The 21,310-nt window shown below is 51.8% G+C and overlaps 1 protein-coding gene and 1 long non-coding RNA gene across 2 annotated transcripts in view; one reads left to right on the forward strand and one right to left on the reverse strand.

Moving 5' to 3' along the window:
* COL5A2 (collagen type V alpha 2 chain) overlaps nt 1-21,310 on the forward strand; it is a 141,803-nt gene that overhangs the window by 55,318 nt on the left and 65,175 nt on the right. The window contains exons 2-4 of the mRNA XM_054723343.1: nt 9,369-9,590; nt 13,270-13,283; nt 20,146-20,178. Of these exons, the coding sequence (XP_054579318.1) occupies nt 9,369-9,590; nt 13,270-13,283; nt 20,146-20,178 (269 nt within the window). The remainder of the gene's footprint in view (nt 1-9,368; nt 9,591-13,269; nt 13,284-20,145; nt 20,179-21,310) is intronic.
* Nucleotides 7,683-10,550, reverse strand: LOC129150734 (uncharacterized). The gene is made up of 3 exons (XR_008557483.1): nt 10,296-10,550; nt 9,276-9,390; nt 7,683-7,981 (listed from the first exon to the last, which is right to left on the reverse strand). It is a non-coding gene; the product is annotated as an uncharacterized LOC129150734 (long non-coding RNA).

Raw genomic sequence — 21,310 nt, forward strand, 5'->3', positions numbered from 1 at the left:
ATTAGTATTAGTCATTATTACAGAAGTAAGCTGAACATGAAGACAGATGAAGAGAAGGATTTCATTTCTGAAATAAAGGCTTTAGTCTTATTTTAAGGAGTCTGTTACCTGCTCTGAAAGTGATTTGGTAGAGAATACCAGAAAAAGAGGGCGAGATCTATTTTCATTTCTGTTCTTCAGTGAAATCACCCTTATGATAGACAAATAGACATTAATAAAACCTGGTAGTCAGGACAAAATTGGGGATTATGGGTTCAAGTATCCAAATCTACCCAGGTGGGTAAATTAAGAAATTACGGCGGAAGTCTAGAGCCCGCCTGCCTCCAGGCGTGAGCTCCAGGGGACAGTGCAGCCCTTCAGGCCGCCGTGAACATGTCAACGTATTGTAGAACCTTTGGTAGTGAAATGGTGATAAGAAAGAAAACCATTGAGAACTGTGGAATGTTTAGTTCATTGCAAGAGAAATTCCAGTTTGGTCAGGACAAGGGCAGTGAATGAAGAATCCTATATAATAAAAGGCTAATATGCAAATTGTCCCCTGACTGGGAGTTCGACCAGGAGCCAGGGCTGGCCAACCTCCCACAGCCTCTCCCCCCAGCCGGCCCGGCTGATCGGCCCAATCGGGGCTGGCCGCCTGGACCCCACTGTGCATGAATTCGTGCACCGGGCCTCTAGTAAGTCGATAAAGAATGAATTAGCCCTAGTTGGCCATCATAAGGTGCACCTAAAGGTCACTGGTTCAGTTCCCCTGACTGGGGGTTGCGGGCGCCATCCCCCATCCCAAGGAGGGGATGCAGGAGGAGGCACCTGATCGATGTTTCATTTTCACTCTCACGTTGATGTTTCTCTGTCTCTCTTCATCTCCTTCTGCTCCCTTATCAGTTAAAAAAAAAAAAAGGAAAGAATGAATTAGAAGGATCAAACTGACTATAATGTCTGTATTTTCTCTAGAGGCTTAAATATTCTTCTGTATCAAGAAAGATAGCAAAAGATAGCAAAATGTAGTTGAAAAGAAATCATAAGATACAGAGTTGAATTGATTCTAAAAATGTTTTATCATAGTAAATATTTAATTTTATACCCATCTGAATATCCGATGCTGAATGTTCTCTTATAATGTAGCAATAACTCATTTTAGTTGTAAAAATATATGTTCTTTTCAGGATACAATATCTGAAATAAGTGACATTAACACATTGTGGGAACGCAATGCCAGGAAGTTTCAATCCTTGTCGATATGGCCCACATTTGAATAGCAGCCAAACATGGGCCTTTTCCAAAAATGACGTAATAGCCTCACACGGTATTTCAGTGGAACATACAAACAACATGAGATTAGTAGACTGTCTACAAGGGGGTGAGTCTCTTCAATGCAGCCATCACACAGTTCTCAACCCATCGGCCAAGGCTTGTCAGCTAGCGAGTAGAACTGCTGTTTTACCTTAATATGGAAGAAATAAAAAGGAGAATCTCTCATAGTAGAGACTACAGCCTCTTTCCAGGCATCACTGGGAAATCTACACGCTCGTGGCCAAATGTGAAACTGACACTCCACACAAAGCACATGATTTCACACTCAGTGTGACCATCGCTCTTCCTGGGTGCTCTCGGCTCCTTTGTGTACGATAGGGTCTTAGACACAACGGCGCCTTCCAGAGCTACGCACACCAACAGCTAATTCTGAACAAGTTAATTCAACAGATACGTGTTGAGCATCTACTGTGATCTTGACACTGTTCTAAGATGTCAGGATATATCGATGAATAAGCCAGAATAAATGAGATCTGTCCTCGTGATGGTATAATTCTATTATGGGGAGATAAACAATAAACACAAAATACAATAATATAGCAGGTTTGAAAGTGATAAATACTACACTAAAAGGAAAGAAGAACAGGGGCTGGGTGAGTGAGAGTGACATGGATGTGTGTATGTATGATTGAGAGTGATATGGTGTGTGTATGTATGATTGAGAGTGACATGGTGTGTGTATGTATGATTGAGAGTGATATGGTGTGTGTATGTATGATTGAGAGTGACATGGATGTGTGTATGTATGATTGAGAGTGACATGGATGTGTGTATGTATGATTGAGAGTGACATGGGGGTATGTGTGTGTATGTGTATGTGGTAATTTTCAAATTTTTTGTGAGGTGGTCAGAGAAAGGTTCATGGAAAAAATGACTACAACTTGGTCAGGACAAGGGCAGTGAGCAAAGGATCCTATATAATAAAAGGGTAATATGCAAATCGGCAGGGGGCGGGGCCAGCGAGCAGGCAGCGCCAGGCCAGCCAAGGCGTGTGCCAGTGGGCAGAGGGAGGGGACGGTGATGGGGGGTGTGTGAGGCTGCGCTGGCCAACACCACCCCCTGATTGGCCGGGCCACCTGGTCGCCTCCCGCAGAGGGAGGCTGGAGGAGGCAGTAGCTGCGGGATGATGGGGGCAGTGCCATCCCCTGATCATCCTGGATGTGAGAGGGTGCAGGCCAGGCTGAGGGACCTCCCCCCGCTCCCCTCCCCCCGAGTGCATGAATTTTCATGCACTGGGCCTCTAGTAAGTTTATAAAGGATGAATGAGCAGGATCAGACTACGATGTCTGTATTTTCTCCAGAGGCCTGGTTTTTCTTTTGTGTCAGGAAAGAGAGAAAAAGAAAGCAAATTGCAACTACAAAGAAATCATAATATACAAGTTAAATTGATTCTAAAAATGCCTTCCTACCCATTTGAAAGAGATACAGCTAGGTGGATATTTTGTTCTCCTCTTTATTCCAAGCAGTGTGATTCTAGAGAGAGATTAAGTGAACAGACTTCATCCAAAACACTCAGAACGGTTTGTGCATTTAGGCAGACACATGGGCATAGCACAGGTACTTGATTTAGCCACCGAAGATGAACATTAGAAGTCGGGCGTTCTGCGAAGTTGCTATTGAAATTTCTAGAGTATTCAGTACCGGGCAGGCCCGCTCTCCTGGTGGTGTTTTTGCAGCGATTCAGTACTTTGGTCGTGTTTTTGGAGGGAATCTGTGTCAGATGCATCAGCCGCCTGACACCTGGTTTTCCAGACAAGGTTGTGGACGGGTGGCCTGGGCACGGCATGTAATTCCAGTGTCACGTTTTGGCCGCGACCGGTTAGATTTCCCGGTGATACCTGGGAAGAAACTTGAGTCCCTCATATGAGAGATTTCCCTTTTTATTTTGTCCATTTGAAGTCAAGTGAAAACAGCAGTTTTACTGGTTAACGGACACGCCTTTGCCTCTGGATTGAGACCGTTGGCTGAGTGCACGGGAGAAGCTCTGCAGACAGTTGGATCTCCTATTACGTGTGTGCCCTGCGTTTGCTGTGTGTGAGCTGTCTTCTTCTCACTCAGATTTCACGAGATGTTTTCAAAGTTAATTGTTACTCTGTTTAGCATATAAACTAGGACCGTCCTTTGAGTGATAGCAGTTTAATTCAGCTCCGATAGTCATGACAAGCTTCATGCTGTTCATGCCAGAGCGGAGGGAGACACCAAAATTAAGAATCTGAATGGCCTTCCTACAAGGCGATGGGCGGGCTCGCCGGAGAGCGCACGTCTGTAGGCGGATGGAGGCCCAGCGATGCAGGAGCCCACGGTCCCGCCCTGTTCACCGCCCGCCCCTTCACACAAGCGCATCAGGCCCGGAGGCGAAGGCGGGAAACACCCCACTCGCTCTTCTTGGGGCTGCGCGTGTGTCTGAGCTGTTGGAAGTCCGGGGTCAGAACGGAAAGAGAAGTGATGACCGTGGGGTTATGGGCGCTCTCTCAGAAGGGTCCGAAGGAAGAACGGAACACGCTCATCTCGCTGCCTCTCCCTCTGCGGGAGGGTAAGCAAGGCAGGGAGGTTCCGGAGGGTTCTCTGGGGCCGAGTCCGCGTCTGGGCTGGGCATTGGGAGAGGCAGCGTCGGTGGTCGGTCCAGAGGGCCCCGCGGCTGCTCTGTCGCTGCCTCCTGGTCCCTAAAGCCTCGTCTGCCCCCTTCACCAGGCCCCGCTGTCTGTGCCTGATTCCCGCCCACCAGGGCTGCACAGCCAGGCAGGTGCTCAGGGTGTGAGCTCGGACCTTCAACCCCAGGAGGGCCCAGGCCAGCGGGTCAGGGAGGCCGAAGGGCTGTGCAGCTTTCCGAAAATTGTTCTCGGGCCTGAGCCGCTGGGGCTGACACATCTTTTTCCTTCCTGGGCACAGCGGTCCAGACACGAGGGGCACACCTGTGAGAGCTGCCAAGTGACCCGTTTTCCATTCATTCGAAACAGGCGGCCTCGGTGCACATCGCCCACGGGCAGTCTAAGGAAAGAGGGGAGAGACTCTAACAGGCACACCAGCGAGCTAGCGCCTTCCTCCTTCGCTCACCCACCGCTCATCCGCACAGCCAGTGCTCTCACCGAGGCTGATTAGGTGCCTGGGTGCGGGCCACGCACATGAGGGCACGTCTGGCTCCCAGGAGGCCCTGCCAGGGGAGGAAAGCGATCGGCCTCCCTGGCCTGCACAGAGGGTTGCCGTGTTTGTGACACATGAGCGTGCATTTCTTCAAGGAAGAGCTTCCTCTCCTGTCTGGGAACTCCCACAAGGGCTTCGGGACTGAGATGGCACCAGCATGTGCTTTTCAACGCCCTCGGCAGCCCCCAATCCAATTCGCAGATAGGGTCACATCCCTCCGACAGGCAGGCTCCGATCTGGCCATGGCCCGAGTATCTATAATGATACATACTGATAGGCTAATTAAACCGGACGTCCTTCCGGACGACCTTCTGGACGGAGCCTGGTCTGCGAGGGCCGAGGCAAGCTGTCTCGGCTACGAGGGCCGAGCCCCTTGCACGAATTTCATGCACCGGGCCTCTAGTAATTACATAGAAAATGTTACCCGTGGCACGGCCCACGGTGGTCAAACAGCAGGCCTGGCGACCGGGTCTCTCATTATGTATTATAATGAGATGGTAGATGGGGTCTGCCACCGAGTGATTAAGAGTTGAATTCTTATAACTAAATTTAAAAGCACAGAAGCCCGCTGAGGAGACAGATCTCTGAGGATGTCTGAGACGCACAGGGCAACCGGGTTCCCGCAGGTGAAATGCGGTCTGATGAGATACGTCTACCATGCCCGTGCCAAGCCGCCTCTGGCAGTGACCTCACCACCGGTCCGTCCAATCTGTCAGGACGTGTGGTCAGGATAAAAGGATCCTGCAGCTTGGAGATAACAGTTTTATCTTTACAAAATAGTGGCAGTACTATCGGATATGTACCAGCCCTCCTCAATTTCAGGATAAAGACACATAAATAGAAAAAGTACAAGTGTTACAATATCGAGGTTTTAGAATTCTTTTTCGGGGTTATAAAACGTACTTGTCTGCCCACGTCCTTTAAGACCAGTCATTGTTTAAGTTCTAGGCCGTAGCTCCGGGAACGTCAGCCTGGGCTGCTCTGTGGTTTGTGCGGCGGACCCGGACGGCAGTGCTGGCTCTCAGCAGGTCGTGTTTAGTTCTTTTTCTTGTTGTCGTTCATGACATGGTTACGTCATGGCACCTGCCTGCAAACTGCTTTCTATGTCCGGTTCTTCCATTTAAATAAACATCCGTGTGGAAAACCGGCGGCCGTTCCCCAGGTGCTCCCTGCCGTGCTCCCTGCCGTGCTCCCAGCGGGCACTGGCCCCGTGCTCCCTCCCGGCTCTCCGTCCGCGCCTGTCATTCACGGAGCCTCAGCCTCTGTGATGTGCACAGACCCTGGTGCGGGGGAGGGAAGGCGGGCTCGCAGCGCTTGTGGTTTTTCGTCTCCTTGCCATCACAGCAGCCAGCTCCCTTTCCACATCATCTTGGTTTAATTATAAATCCTCCGCGGAAGAGGCCCAGTGAGGACTCAGGGGGTGACACTAATTCTTACATGGCCACTCAGAGAGGCTGCAGCGGCCCTTCTCTGCCCCTTGATTGAGGTCATGCTCTCTTACCCTCCCAGGAAGAAGCTGACTCGTTATCAGTCAGCACGTCTGTGCATGTGTGCGTGCATGTGTGTGAGTGTGCGCGTGTGCTCTTCTTTATCATTTTTAATCTTCATTGTTGACCGTGTTACATAGGTCCTTCTTTTCCCCCCATTGCCCTCTCCCAGCCCGCCCCTGTTCACCCCAGGCCCTCCCCTCCCCATTGCCTGTGTCCACGGGTGATGCATATCTGCACACAAGGTCATTGGTTGGTCTCTTCCCACCCGCCCTCCCCTGCCTTCCCTCTGAGGGTCAGCAGTCTGTTCACGCTGCCATGTCTCTGGGTCTGTTTTTGGTCCTCAGTTTCTTTGGTTCATTAGATCCCGCATCTGAGGGAGGTCGTGGGATACTTGTCTTTCTCTGACCGGCTGGTGTCACTCAGCACAATACTCCCCAGGGCACAAGTGTTTTTATTCCGACGCAACTCAGACGGAGCTGAACAGGACAACTCGCCCCCAAGAGTCTGTCCCACTTCCAGGGACACTTCATGGTCACTGTTATTGCACGTCATTTTGCTTATTGTTCAGAGTCTCTGTTTCCACGTGTCTGATGGTTTCATCGATGCGATTGAAATCTACATCACAATAAGATGGATTGTTGGGAACAGAACACATGTACTTTCAGTGTTTGCATGTGCAGTACCAGCACACTCACTCCTCAGCGAACACACGTGAGCGCTGTGTCCCTCGGGCTGTGGGAAGGAGAGGCACGCCGACTGAGCTGACCGCATGTCTCCCTTTCAGCCACGGCGTTTCGTGTTTGTGATGGGGTATTTCTTTCTCGGCAGTAAAGCGTAGTGAACCAAGTCATATGATTTACTTACTTAATGGAGTCGTTTCATGAATATGGGTGCAAGTCTGTTTTCACGTAGGTTGTGTTCTGTTGAAATGTTCGTCGTGGACCGACATAGCTTCAAAGTGGTTTTCCATCTAAAAGTAGTTCTGCTCATTCGATGTACACATTTCTGTTTATTTTTTTTTCAAGATGGTGCAGCCAAAAGCATGTGAAAGCAGGAGATCCTGCTCTCCTCCTGGGCCAGCGTGCCGGGCAGCACTGCGCAGAGCGCGTGGTGGATGGAGGCCGGCTGCTCCCTGGCGGGCTGTGGGTTATCCGCTAGAGCTCCGCTGAGGGAGGACAGATGGAGCTCTGCTCTGCGGACCAGCAGGGAAACCGGGGTGGCGCCGTCCTCGGAGAGCCACGTCCGTTGGGCAGTATCTGCGGTGAAAGACCGCATGTGAGCCGGTCCCGGAGAGCGGCGAGAGGAAGCTGCCCAGGACTTGCTGAGCCCGGGAGATGGGCAGCTGGGTTAACGTCTTCATTCCAGCCGGAATCCCTGCCCTCTGAGTTCTGTATTAGCATTTGAGTATATACTTCTTGACAAACGATCATTCCTCTCGTAAACTAATTTCAAATGCATTTTTACGTTTTTGGTTTTATTTTTGTAAAGTGCGAAGTTAATGCTGGTGCAATTAAGTTAGTGAACCATGATCTAGATTCATTCATTCATTCATTTACACCCATTCGCGGAACAACTGTTGGTTGGGTGTTAGCTTTCTGCGAAGAGTGGTGTCAGTCTTTAGAAATAACAGTGAACAAGACACACTAACCCTTATCTCCATGCTGTCTAGGGGAGGAGATGAGGAAATAGACAACAATAAGGACACCAATACTAATCATGATACATTTTTTGAGGGGCCATGCCTGTTCACATTTTAGCACCTGGTGATTGCCTTGCACACAATAAAAACGAATGAATGGATAGATGAATAAATGGGTTCTTTAAAGAGTTCTGCGAAGCACGTCAGTCGGGTAAAGGAAGTCCACTTCTGTGAGGTCATCAGAGAAGAATTGTGGGGGAGGGGCAGCGAGGCAAACCCTAACAGTGACAGGGGACCGAGACCAGGGAGGGAAAGGCCACGCCAGGACAGGGGTCAGGGGGGCGGAGGCTCGGAGGGGCCGCTGCAGAAGGGAGTTTGCATTTCAGCTGGTGGGAAGCTCCTGAAGGAATTAAGCGAGGACAATATGACCTGCTTTATGTTTTAAAATACTGTAGTTTGCTTTTAAAAAACACAAGGTTAAGGATGTGATGCATGTGCTTATTTTGTAGTAGATGAATAATACAAGTGCTATTACTGTGCATGTATATATATATTTTCCAAATCCGCATTAAATTTTTACCCAAATGTAGGAAGCATTGGGCAGGCAGTAGGCAATAGGCTGCCGTATTGTTTTGGTCACGGCTTTTCCTGATTAATTTTGGTGCGAAGATAATGGCTGCACTGCCTGTGGAAGCTTTGCTTTTCCGTTTCAGTTTAGTGAGCCCCTTCCGTTCAGGATGTCTAAGGTACATGTATTCCATAAAAGGGGACACTGTTATTCTTGTTTTACCTTATAAACCCATATAATTTTTTAAAAATATGTATTTTTAAAATTTATTTTAGAGAGGAAGAGAGAAGAGAGAGAGAGAGAGAGAGAGAGAGAGAGAGAGAGAGAGAGAGAGAGAGAGATCAATGATGAGAGAGAGTCATTGATAGGCTGCCTCCTGCACACCCCACACTGGGGATGGAGCCTGCATCCCAGGCATGTGTCCTGACTGGGACTTGAACCATGACCTCCTGGTTCACAGGTTGATGCTCAACCACTGAGCCACGGCGGCCGGGCAACCCATACACTTAAGAAAAGGTTTGTCTTCTCGGTACAAGAACACACGGTGCCTTCTATTGTTGTGGAATTCGCTAAGCTGGAGTTTCTAGGGAGCTGAAAGTCACAAAGGGGTCGCCTGAACATGAACATTATGTATTCCCCATGGAGCTACTACTCCCCCCCACCTTTTTCCAGTGTTTTTTTTTATTCCTCCTTATCACTCTTCCCATGTTTTGTCATTTATACCTTCAAAAATGAAGCCTTGCCCTAACTGGTTTGGCTCAGTGGATAGAGCGTCGGCCTGGGGACTGAAGGGTCCCAGGGTTGGTTCCGGTCAAGGGCATGTACCTTGGTTGTGGGCACATCCCCAGTAGGGGGCGTGCAGGAGGCAGCTGATCAGATGTTTCTCTCTCATCGATGTTTCTAACTCTCTGTCCCTCTCCCTTCCTCTCTGTAAAAAGTCAATAAAATATATTTAAAAAACACACACATGAAGCCTTTGGGAGGGTTCAGCTTCTCTCCTGATCGCGTCACTGCTGCCCCAGCGGATGCAGGGCTGTGTCATCTCGCCGTGAGCGCCCGTTGTCGATGGAAACACTAAGGAAGGGCGTGCCCCTGCGCTTTGCACACTTGGGGGGTCACTGCTCACCCAGGTTCTTCAGAAGCCACAGGCCCCCTCCTCTTCTCCCCTCTGCCCGGCTCCCGAGCTTCCGGCCGTTCCTGACCTTCTCTCTCCTTCCAGAAGGCTACGGCGAGGAGATCGCCTGCACGCAGAACGGCCAGATGTACCTGAACCGGGACATCTGGAAGCCCGCGCCCTGCCAGATCTGCGTCTGCGACAACGGCGCCATCCTCTGCGACAAGATCCAGTGCCAGGAGGTGCTGGAGTGCGCCGACCCCATCACGCCCGCCGGGGAGTGCTGCCCCGTCTGCCCGCACAGCTCCGGGGGCGGCACCGGCTTCGGTGAGCGCTGGGCGAGAGGGCCGGCCGGGCCCCCGGGATGGTGGGCTCCCCGGGACGGTGGGCTCCCCGGGCCGGCCGGGCCCCCGGGACGGTGGGCTCCCCGGGACGGCGGGCTCCCCGGGACGGCGGGCTCCCGGGACGGCGGGCTCCCCGGGACGGCGGGCTCCCCGGGACGGCGGGCTCCCGGGACGGCGGGCTCCCCGGGACGGTGGGCTCCCCGGGACGGTGGGCTCCCTGGGATGGTGGGCTCCCCGGGACGGTGGGCTCCCTGGGATGGTGGGCTCCCCGGGATGGTGGGCTCCCGGGACGGTGGGCCCCCGGGATGGTGGGCTCCCCGGGACGGCGGGCTCCCCGGGACGGCGGGCTCCCGGGACGGCGGGCTCCCCGGGACGGCGGGCTCCCCGGGATGGCGGGCTCCCCGGGACGGCGGGCTCCCCGGGATGGCGGGCTCCCGGGACGGTGGGCTCCCCGGGACGGCGGGCTCCCCGGGACGGCGGGCTCCCCGGGACGGCGGGCTCCCCGGGACGGCGGGCTCCCGGGACGGCGGGCTCCCCGGGACGGCGGGCTCCCCGGGACGGCGGGCTCCCCGGGACGGTGGGCTCCCCGGGACGGTGGGCTCCCCGGGATGGTGGCGGCCGGATTCGCAGCTCCGGGGACCGGTGCAGCCACTCTCCAGTGGTCTTCGGGGCCCAGGACTTTGCTCACCCGCTTTCTTAGTGAGGCTCTGTCTTTGTAAAAGCCAGGGGTTGGCTGAGGTTGGAGTGGCTGTCTCAGTGGAGAATCCCTGAACCTCTTTAGAGGCCACGGTTACCTATCCGTGCGGGGTGCCGCGAAGGCACTGGTTGATGTTTTAGGAAATTGGTTAATGTGCTGAGAGAAAATAGGGAAGAAAAGTTACCTTCCCTGGTGCCAACTGTGCCCTTGGGAGTGGAAGGATGATTCCTAAAGTAACCGAGTGCCACAGAACCTTCTAGAACATGAGCTCGGAATGTTTTTAGCACTGGCCAAGAAAGCAAAGAGAATGAATGTCTATCCTGGAGAAAGGGGTGTAAACTGCTCGTTTTAAAACTCTTGAGAGAAGTGCATGTGTTTAGCATAGGCTACATGTATGAGAACATGTGTTAAAGAAACACATATGAGAGAAACAAGTTTACATGTATGTGCTTTAATGAGCAGGTGAGGTTGAGGTTACAGTTCTAGGTCGTCGTTTCACGGGTCATGAATGGAGACTCGGATGCATCACGGCCAAGACAGGGCCACGGTTTTATTTTACCCCAAAGACCATTGCAAATCACAGCCAATACAATGAAGCTTTCAACGGTGTGTGTGTGGGAACGCTGGGCAGTAATTGATCAGGTCTCCTCTTGGATCGCATTCCAGTAACAGCGTGCCTTGAATAAGTATCCAAACTCAAATTTTGGGAAAGTAATAAGGAAGGCAGAATGGAAAGAATTAAAGCAAGATACTTAAGGGCTGCCTGAAGCAGGTACATTCTCCAAAGAAACCCCAAGGAATGAAGTAAAATCCAGTCGGTGGGGATAAGTGAGTAGTACTTTGGGCAATGATGGCAAATATCAAAAAACAGAAAAATGCACAACCTCCTGCGAACAGCTGGTTTAGGGAAACTCAGCTCATTCCCAGGTGAATATCAACAAAACAAGAACCACCTCCAAAAAAACCTGGCAATAGCATTGATACAAAGATACAACGAGAGAGAAGTGTGGGGGATTTTAACTAAATTTACATGATCAAGAACAGGTACATTCAGCTACATATGTCAGCACAAATCTGGTAAATCATTTGACCAAACATTTCATCATAAACTAAATAAAACTGAATAAAGTAACTGCCTCTGAGAAAGAAGGCCGTAATTAGAAATACAAAAACATGTAATGAGGAAGGAAGTAGAGCAGTGGTTCTCAACCTTCCTAACGCCACGACCCTTTAATACAGCTCCTCACGTTGTGGTGACCCCCAACCATAAAATTATTTTCGTTGCTACTTCATAACTGTCATTTTGCTACTGTTATGAATCGTAATGTAAATATCTGTGTTTTTCGAGGGTCTTAGGCTCTACAGCAGCGGTTCTCAACCTGTGGGTCACGATTCATAACAGTAGCAAAATGACAGTTATGAAGTAGCAACGAAAATAATTTTATGGTTGGGGGTCACCACCACGTGAGGAACTGTATTAAAGGGTCGCGGCGTTAGGAAGGTTGAGAACCACTGAAGTAGAGGGAAAACCAAAATCATAATCGAGAAATGAAGGTGAAATAGTAGGGAGCACAAGGAGATGTGAGGCTGCAGAAAATGCACGAAGGGACATAGAAAATAGTGATGAGAAGAGAAAAAAACGGAAAGGATTTGAGAGGAAATAATTGATACACGAGACAGGTCAAGGATATCCCTGAAGAAGAACCCAATGAAGAAACGAATGCAGTGGAGAAACAAACACAGATGATAGTATAATACAAGAAAACTTCTGAAGTAACATTAAACTTTATATTGCAAAGGGAAACCAAGTGTCCCAAAAAGTTGACCCAGAAGAATCAATTTAGAGACTTATCTTAGTAAAATTATTAAACTTAAAGGAAAAAGAAAGAATCTTGGAAAACCAATGGAAAAGAATGTTTACCGATAGGAGCATTCTTTCCAAACTTAGAGGTAAAACTTGGATATTCATGATCATAGCGGCAATTCTACATTATTGAATGTACCTGAGCAAGCAACTAGAGAGGAAAAAAAAATTAAGAGATTTAGAAATTAGAAAGAGGAAGTAAAACGATTTATTTGCAGAAAATAAAATCATGTGCTTATAAAACCGAAGAGAATGGAGTAAAAACCAACAACAACAACACACACACACACACACACACACACACACTACGAAATTAAAAGATTTTAGTAAGAGGGCAATGTGAAATAAACAAATTAATAGGTTTACCATATGTGATTACATCATAGTATAAATAATGAGAATAAAAAACTTCATTTATAATAGCAACAGGGAGTATCTATCGAGGGGCTAAGGATAAATTTAACACAGAATGTTCGAGATCTATCTGAAGAAAACTGTAGAACCCTCCTAATTCAAATGATGACTTTAACAAACGGAATGCTCTATTATATTCCTGGTTAGGAATACTGATAATAGGACAATTAAGAATAGTGCCCTCCTGTTGTGGGTGAAATGTGGGAAATCAGGGGAGGGGGACAGGAGGGAAGGGGGTTTTACTTATAATTGTACACCTTTAATATATTTGGGCTTGTTACTCATATGAATGAATAGCCTACTCAAAAAAATATAAAAAAACAAAAGCAGAGAATATTGTCTAAAATATTTAATTATAATTTTAACTAGAGGCCCGGTGCACAAATTTGTGCACGGGTGGGGTTCCAAGGGGGGTGGGGGTGGGGATGGCTGGGATGCGATCGGCCCTCTGGTAATTTGGTGAGCTTTAAATGCTATATAAATGATGTGAAGAATATTTTTCAAAATGTCAGAATTCTCTAAAGGGATGCATGATTTTGCCTCTTATGGATACACTGATCCCAAACAACTTTTGAGTTCTGCTCACTAGTGATAGGGAAAAACCATTACCTATTATCAAAGAAATGTCTGGGAGATTTAAAGAAACTATTTCTGCATAAAATAACATCTGTTCTCTTCTCTTTACAGGCAGAGGAAGAAAGGTAAGCTTTATTTGCATAGTTTCATTTCTATAAATGTATTTTTCATCCTAACACTATCTACAAAGAAAGTGCTTTTGAAGGGTTTGGAACCCTTTCCTAAAGCACAAAGCACCATCCAAACATAAATACATGAGCTCAGTGAGGCTTCTTGCTTACCGATTACAGATGCTTCTATTTCACGGGCTTTGTTAATTTTTGTTTATAGCTGTTTCTTCCAGAAGGCAGTGGGCCCCGTAGGGATCGAGGCTGGGTCACGTTAACCTTTGAATTACTTCTGTTTATCATGGTGCTTAGTATATGTACCTTAAGCATTAGAAGTGCAACAGAAATTTAACTGAGTGAAAGAAGGGAGGAAGGGAGTGGGAGGGAGGTAAGAAGGGAGGAAAGGAGGGGAGGTAGGAAGGAGGGAGGGAGGGAGGGAAGGAAGGAAGGAAGGAAGGAAGGAAAGGAAGGAAGGGAGGGAGGAAGAGAAAGGGAGGGAGGGAGGAAGGAAGGGAGGAAGGAAGGGAGGAAGGGAGGGAGGGAGGAAGGAAGGAAAGGGAGGGAGGGAGGGAGGGAGGGAGAGAGAAAGGAAGGAAGGTAGGGAGGAAGGAAGGGAGGAAGGAAGGGAGGAAGGGAGAGAGGAAGAAGGAAGGAAGGAAGGAAGGGAGGGAGGGAGGAAGGAAAGGGAGGGAGGGAGGGAGGGAGGGAGGGAGAGAGAAAGGGAGGGAGGAAGGAAGGGAGGAAGGGAGGAAGAGGGAGGGAGGGAGGCAGGAAGGAAGGAAGGGAGGAAGGGAGAGAGGGAGGGAGGGAGGGAGGGGATTAGTTCTACTTCAGTAGGGTTGTGGTCCCTCTTCCATTAGTTGGGAAATAAAGATTCAACTAAAGGAATTAATTGAGCATTTTACAAACACATACCACCCCCTCTTTCTCACCTTCAAGGAGCCTAAAATCGAACGCCAAGGTCAGACCTCACCCTCCGGAGGGAAGTGGTTTCATGTGGCCGTGGCCTCCCTCACGGGCCGTGACCGCCTGTCGCCTGGAAGTGGGAGTCCCGCTACGTGGAGAGGCCGCTTCTCTGGGTGGTGTCCTCAGCGTTCCGGTTACCTTGGGAACTGCGGCCTCGGCTTCCGTCTCATCCCAGTGGGAGGGGCACAGGATTCAGTGGAAATGGCCGTCACCCCAAGTTCCCAGGCAATGCCTAGACATGACCGCACACTGAGTGTCTTTCCACTCGCAGAATGAAGTGCAGTGCGTGCGGGGCAGATGCTCAGGGGCTGCAGCGCGTACCCCGCGGGGAAGGCAGGTGACCTCGCTCGGCCACGCTTTGCGTTGGGAGGGCGATGTCATGCCTTTGTCTTAATTGACATAAACACGGGGAAGCTGTTTCACTGTGAACATAGGTCAAAGGAGAGGCCTCCCACTGCCGGTTTAATTTACATCTAAAAGCTAGAAAAACTGAAGCTTAAAAGTTTGAGGTCAGGTCTCAAACAGCCTAGATAAACACATAGAAGATCCATGAAATAAAAAAAAGAGCCGACAGCGAAAACTGCCCCGAAGTAACCGGCTCAGTTGCTCAGCGATCACGCACACACCACAGGGCAGCGGCGGCTCTGCCCTCAGCTCCCGGCCTGTTCCCGAAGGCCCGGACGCCGGGGCAGGGACCGCCAGGCGGGCAGGGCAGCGCTGTGTGGGGCAGGGACCGCCAGGCGGGCAGGGCAGCGCTGTGTGGGGCAGGGACCGCCAGGCGGGCAGGGCAGCGCTGTGTGGGGCAGGGACCGCCAGGCGGGCAGGGCAGCGCTGTGTGGGGCAGGGACCGCCAGGCGGGCAGGGCAGTTCTGTGTGGGGCAGGGACTGCCAGGCGGGCAGGGCAGTTCTGTGTGGGGCAGGCACCGCCAGGCGGGCAGGGCAGTTCTGTGTGGGGCAGGGACCGCCAGGCGGGCAGGGCAGTTCTGTGTGGGGCAGGCACCGCCAGGCGGGCAGGGCAGTTCTGTGTGGGGCAGGGACCGCCAGGCAGGCAGGGCAGTTCTGTGTGGGGCAGGGACCGCCAGGCGGGCAGGGCAGTTCTGTGTGGGGCAGGGACCGCCAGGCAGGCAGGGCAGCGCTGTGTGGGGCAGGCACCGCCAGGCGGGCAGGGCAGCGCTGTGTGGGGCAGGCACCGCCAGGCGGGCAGGGCAGTTCTGTGTGGGGCAGGGACCGCCAGGCAGGCAGGGCAGCGCTGTGTGGGGCAGGCACCGCCAGGCGGGCAGGGCAGCGCTGTGTGGGGCAGGCACCGCCAGGCGGGCAGGGCAGTTCTGTGTGGGGCAGGGACCACCAGGCAGGCAGGGCAGCGCTGTGTGGGGCAGGGACCGCCAGGCGGGCAGGGCAGTTCTGTGTGGGGCAGGGACTGCCAGGCGGGCAGGGCAGTTCTGTGTGGGGCAGGCACCGCCAGGCGGGCAGGGCAGTTCTGTGTGGGGCAGGGACCGCCAGGCGGGCAGGGCAGTTCTGTGTGGGGCAGGCACCGCCAGGCGGGCAGGGCAGTTCTGTGTGGGGCAGGGACCGCCAGGCGGGCAGGGCAGTTCTGTGTGGGGCAGGCACCGCCAGGCGGGCAGGGCAGTTCTGTGTGGGGCAGGGACCACCAGGCGGGCAGGGCAGTTCTGTGTGGGGCAGGGACCACCAGGCGGGCAGGGCAGTTCTGTGTGGGGCAGGGACCACCAGGCGGGCAGGGCAGTTCTGTGTGGGGCAGGGACCACCAGGCGGGCAGGGCAGCGCTGTGTGGGGCAGGGACCACCAGGCGGGCAGGGCAGCTCTGTGTGGGGCAGGGACCGCCAGGCAGGCAGGGCAGCGCTGTGTGGGGCAGGCACCGCCAGGCGGGCAGGGCAGTTCTGTGTGGGGCAGGGACCACCAGGCAGGCAGGGCAGTTCTGTGTGGGGCAGGGACCGCCAGGCGGGCAGGGCAGTTCTGTGTGGGGCAGGGACCGCCAGGCGGGCAGGGCAGTTCTGTGTGGGGCAGGCACCGCCAGGCGGGCAGGGCAGCGCTGTGTGGGGCAGGGACCGCCAGGCGGGCAGGGCAGTTCTGTGTGGGGCAGGGACCGCCAGGCAGGCAGGGCAGCTCTGTGTGGGGCAGGGACCGCCAGGCGGGCAGGGCAGCGCTGTGTGGGGCAGGGACCGCCAGGCGGGCAGGGCAGCTCTGTGTGGGGCAGGGACCGCCAGGCGGGCAGGGCAGCGCTGTGTGGGGCAGGGACCGCCAGGCGGGCAGGGCAGTTCTGTGTGGGGCAGGGACCGCCAGGCGGGCAGGGCAGTTCTGTGTGGGGCAGGGACAGCCAGGCGGGCAGGGCAGCGCTGTGTGGGGCAGGGACCGCCAGGCGGGCAGGGCAGTTCTGTGTGGGGCAGGGACCGCCAGGCAGGCAGGGCAGCGCTGTGTGGGGCAGGGACCGCCAGGCGGGCAGGGCAGTTCTGTGTGGGGCAGGCACCGCCAGGCGGGCAGGGCAGCGCTGTGTGGGGCAGGGACCGCCAGGCGGGCAGGGCAGCGCTGTGTGGGGCAGGCACCGCCAGGCGGGCAGGGCAGTTCTGTGTGGGGCAGGCACCGCCAGGCGGGCAGGGCAGTTCTGTGTGGGGCAGGGACCGCCAGGCAGGCAGGGCAGCGCTGTGTGGGGCAGGGACCGCCAGGCAGACAGGGCAGTTCTGTGTGGGGCAGGGACCGCCAGGCGGGCAGGGCAGCGCTGTGTGGGGCAGGGACCGCCAGGCGGGCAGGGCAGTTCTGTGTGGGGCAGGGACCGCCAGGCGGGCAGGGCAGCTCTGTGTGGGACAGGGACCGCCAGGCGGGCAGGGCAGCGCTGTGTGGGGCAGGGACCACCAGGCGGGCAGGGCAGCTCTGTGTGGGGCAGGGACCGCCAGGCGGGCAGGGCAGCTCTGTGTGGGGCAGGGACCGCCAGGCGGGCAGGGCAGCGCTGTGTGGGGCAGGGACCGCCAGGCGGGCAGGGCAGCGCCGCGCTCTGCCCCGTGGGCAGGCCGCCGTTGACCTCAGGCGTCCCAGCAGCGAGAGCAGAGTGATGGTTGGTGTCTGTCGATGCTGGGTTTCCTTTATAATTTATTCACTTACTCATGACAACCCTCCGGAAGAGGCAGACAATACCACGGAGGCGGCATTGGGAAAAGCACATCCTATGAAAGTGATGGAGCATCGAAGGGCGAGTAACAGACAAGACGTAAAATTAACCTGTTAATTCTCACCTGAATTTGGGTACTTAAATGGGTATAAAAACCAAATTTAGTTAAACTAGATAAATGATGCTTCCGCATAAATTAACTTAATTAACAAAGCCCATGTTAAGGTATTTAAAAAGCCCATATTAACCAAGCAGCAAATAGTTACTCGTGTGGCTTATTTCCAAAGTAAGAAGTATCATACACACATTGGACAAATGTATTATCAGAACCTGATAATGGAATGCTTTAATCCCATATCAAATATTGCAGAGAGGTAGAAAGCTCATAATGAGACATCAAATAAACCAACAATGTAGCTAAGGGAGCCAGCAGCAGATTCCACTCTGAGGACAAAGAGCAAAGCAGACCCGTTCTTGCTGGTCTCTCAGGACGGAGGTTTCACAGCCATTCTTAGCAGGCGAGCCTATTTTTCTCGTTTTGGCTGAAATCATTTATCCTCCCTTTTTACTTGTGTTTTTTTTTTTAGACATGTTCCAGAAAGAAACTTTAAAAAAATAAGGTCCTTTTATTTTTATTTTTATTGGGCATGGATTTATATATCCCTTCTACACAATTAAAATGCTTGCCTGGCCCGTGCGGCTCAGTGGTTGAGCGTCAACCTATGAACCAGGAGGTCACGGTTCGATTCCCGGTCAGGACACATGGCGGGGGTGCAGGCTCCATCCCTGGAACTTCCTCATACAGGGCCTCCTCCTGCTGCCGGAGAGCCGTTTCCTACCCTGATTCGCAGCCTGCTCCTGACCCCAGAGGCTAGCTGCTCAGCGTGGGAAGCGGCAGGCATGCCCGTGTGCTGTGCTGCCTGGAGCTCATCACCAAGACCATCACGGCTGTGAAGGAATCTCAGTCTCCCCGCACAGCGCGTGTTCACTGTGAGATTCTGTGGGGGACAGTCAGCTTGTGCCTCTGGGGGTGCAATTAGGTGATTTGGAGAAGAAATCTTTAAAACGTGTGATATCTTTAATGGACAACTTGTGTTTCTAGAGATATGTCACACGGCATTCATTAGAGAGGCCACACCATTTATAAGCAAGGGTATTCATTGTTATGTTATTTTTTAATTGTAAAAATGAGAACAAAATCTAAGAGTAAAATGCCGAGGCATTTATTAGGTAAACCAAGTTCAGGCACATGATGGAAACTAATACTAACTATCTCCAGAGTATTGAGTATGATATTTAGCTTATTCTTTATTTTTCTCCATTTAAAAAATTTCAGTGAAAACTGTCCTGAAATAATCAGTTTAATTTGTTTAGCAGTCACCCAAAGTATTAAAGTACTATGAGCTCATATTATCTTTATAATTAGATAGGAGAACAATCTATGTGAAAGAAGAAATTAAAATAGAACTCATTACTCTTGCTTTTTCCATACTTTGAATATAATCCTTAATGTATTTATTCTCTGCAGTTGTCTAGTAAAAAGCATTGATTCATAAGCTATCAGTGAAAATTAATACATTCACGAAGAGTTTATTGAGCATGTGTGTGCCAGGCAGAGGGTGCAAAGGGGACAGGGCTATGCCTTCGGGAGACCAGGTCGGTCGGGTAACAGATCCTGAGATGCAAAACTCAAGCAAAATGTGATAAAATAGGGACCTGTCGGCACAGTCCACCCACTGTTATTTGTCCCGTGTGCTTGGCATCATGCTAACAAAACACAGCTTCTGAGAGTCTAAGGTTCTAAGAATCAAAATAAATTCCATCCACACCTTTTGTGTTTGATACAGCCTATGTAATAAAGATGTAATATGCAAATGGTTGTTACGCCGTGAAGCTTAACGACCGACCGCGTAATGACCGGAACCCGGATCAGCAGGAGGGTGGGGCAGCGAGCTACAAGCAGGCGATGGAGAGCTATAGGAGGGGGCAGGGCAGCAAGCTATGCGGGGGGGGGGGGGTAGGAGAAGGGGGGTGGGGGGAGATACAGGAGGGGGGCGGGGCAGTGGGCAGAGAGCTACTGGAGGACGGCAGCGAGCTACTGGTGAGCTACTGGTGCATGGATTCGTGTGCAGGGCTACTAGTCTATTATAAAAGCAAATTAAAGTGCTTGGCTTTATTTACTTTAAATTATGATAGTTTCTTATGTTGTTTTTTATTTTCCTATCAATCGATTTTTTTCTAGGTTTTCCTCAGATATTAAAATTATCTAATATTGCCACATCTTTTCTTACGTTTCCCCTTTCTTTTTTATTGAGTCGAGCACACTTATCTCTTGTTATTTCTCAGACTCTCCCACGAGTTTTAGGGGAGGGTGGCACGGGTTTTAGGACTGGCATCGGGCACGTCATTAAAACTAGGTGGCATGTAAGATGAGTGTGAAAACTCCCGTGTCCGAATTTCTAGACTTTTCTGTTTTTAGCATGTAGGTAGCGTTTCCAGCTCAGACTTGACATGTGTTCATCACAAGCACTTGGTCTAGCCAGCTCTTCGGGGTTGGTTGTTGGAAAAACGGAATTGGCTTTCTTTTCTAGCTTTCAGATGAGGAGTGTTTTTTCTCACGAATGATGTCTGACCCAATATCCAAAACTGATTAACTTTCTCTTCTGAATTTTTTTGTTTCTCACAAAAATAGCCATTCCCACAGAATATCGTTTGCACAGACTATTGTAGTATGACATGCTCATGTTCAACAAACCGTTGTGTTTTGCTAATTGAAGTTTCCGTCTTGCTTCATAGGGAGAAAAGGGAGAGCCAGGATCCGTGCCTGTTGTAAGTACATGTATATGTCACGTTCGTGCCCCTCCGCCAGCTAGCTAGGGAGCTGAATATTGTTACTCACGTACGGACTCTCGAAAAAAGGGAAGTTCGTTCTTTTCTAACCACGTTTTTAGTATAGAACAAGCAAACCAAGATTAATTCTCTAATACAATAGTTAACTTTAATATAAATGTTGGTTTATTAAATACAATTTTGAATATTAACCAAAATAGATTCTTTATTTAGTATGAAACTTAATGCTCATTCAGTACAATATTCTTGACTTCCACAGCCCTGTAACTAAGTGAAAAGCAGGGTTTGACAGACACGGGTAGATTGCCTGTGACTGTACAGTGATAGATGCACGTTTTCCGGCAGTGTAACCGCCCTGCGACCCAGGAACGGTCATGCCCCCCTCCTGCCCGAGACTCGTGTTGTGTAGAGTCCTTTTTAAAAAATTACCTTATTGTTGAAAGTATGCCGCTGTCCCCCGCCTGCTGTGTAAAAGCTCTTAAGGGGCATCTAGATTTGTCGGCGATCAAACGCGATCACTGAATAGGATGGCCGTTCTTCCGCGACCACTGTCTGGAGTTTGAAGGAGCTGCTGCCATCCCGTCAATGAAAAGCGCGTGGCGTTGGTTTACTGGGCAGTGCCGGCGTTTTGGCATTTTGGCATTTCTGCCATTAGGCCGGCTTGTTCTGAACAGTTACCTGGAAAGGAAAGCATTCGTTTTCCCTTTTCATTTAAAAACACTTTGAGCCTCCTCTGGCCCGGGCGCTGTTTGAAGGGCCTCTGAGACCGGCTGTGTCAGCACAGTCTGTGGGGCAGGCCTCCTGGTCCTCAGCATTTCACCGCAGAGACAGCCCAGCCAGCCGAGGCCCCCGTCACCACGCTGGGCAGCTGCTGGGAGGGAGCGGGCCGCCTTATCGGGCTCAGCCCAGGCCCCCCTGCCCCTGCCAGGCCGCCTGCCCGCCTTAGAGCCCGGACCCCCTGCCCCTGCCAGGCCGCCTGCCCGCCTTAGAGCCCGGGCCCCGATGCCCCTGCCAGGCTGCCCCCCCTTAGAGCCCGGGCCCAATGCCCCTGCCAGGCCGCCTCCCCCTTAGAGCCCGGGCCCCGATGCCCCTGCCAGGCCACCCCCCCTTA

This window comes from Eptesicus fuscus, chromosome 11 (genome assembly GCF_027574615.1).
Source record: "Eptesicus fuscus isolate TK198812 chromosome 11, DD_ASM_mEF_20220401, whole genome shotgun sequence".
Classification (NCBI taxonomy): domain Eukaryota; kingdom Metazoa; phylum Chordata; class Mammalia; order Chiroptera; family Vespertilionidae; genus Eptesicus; species Eptesicus fuscus.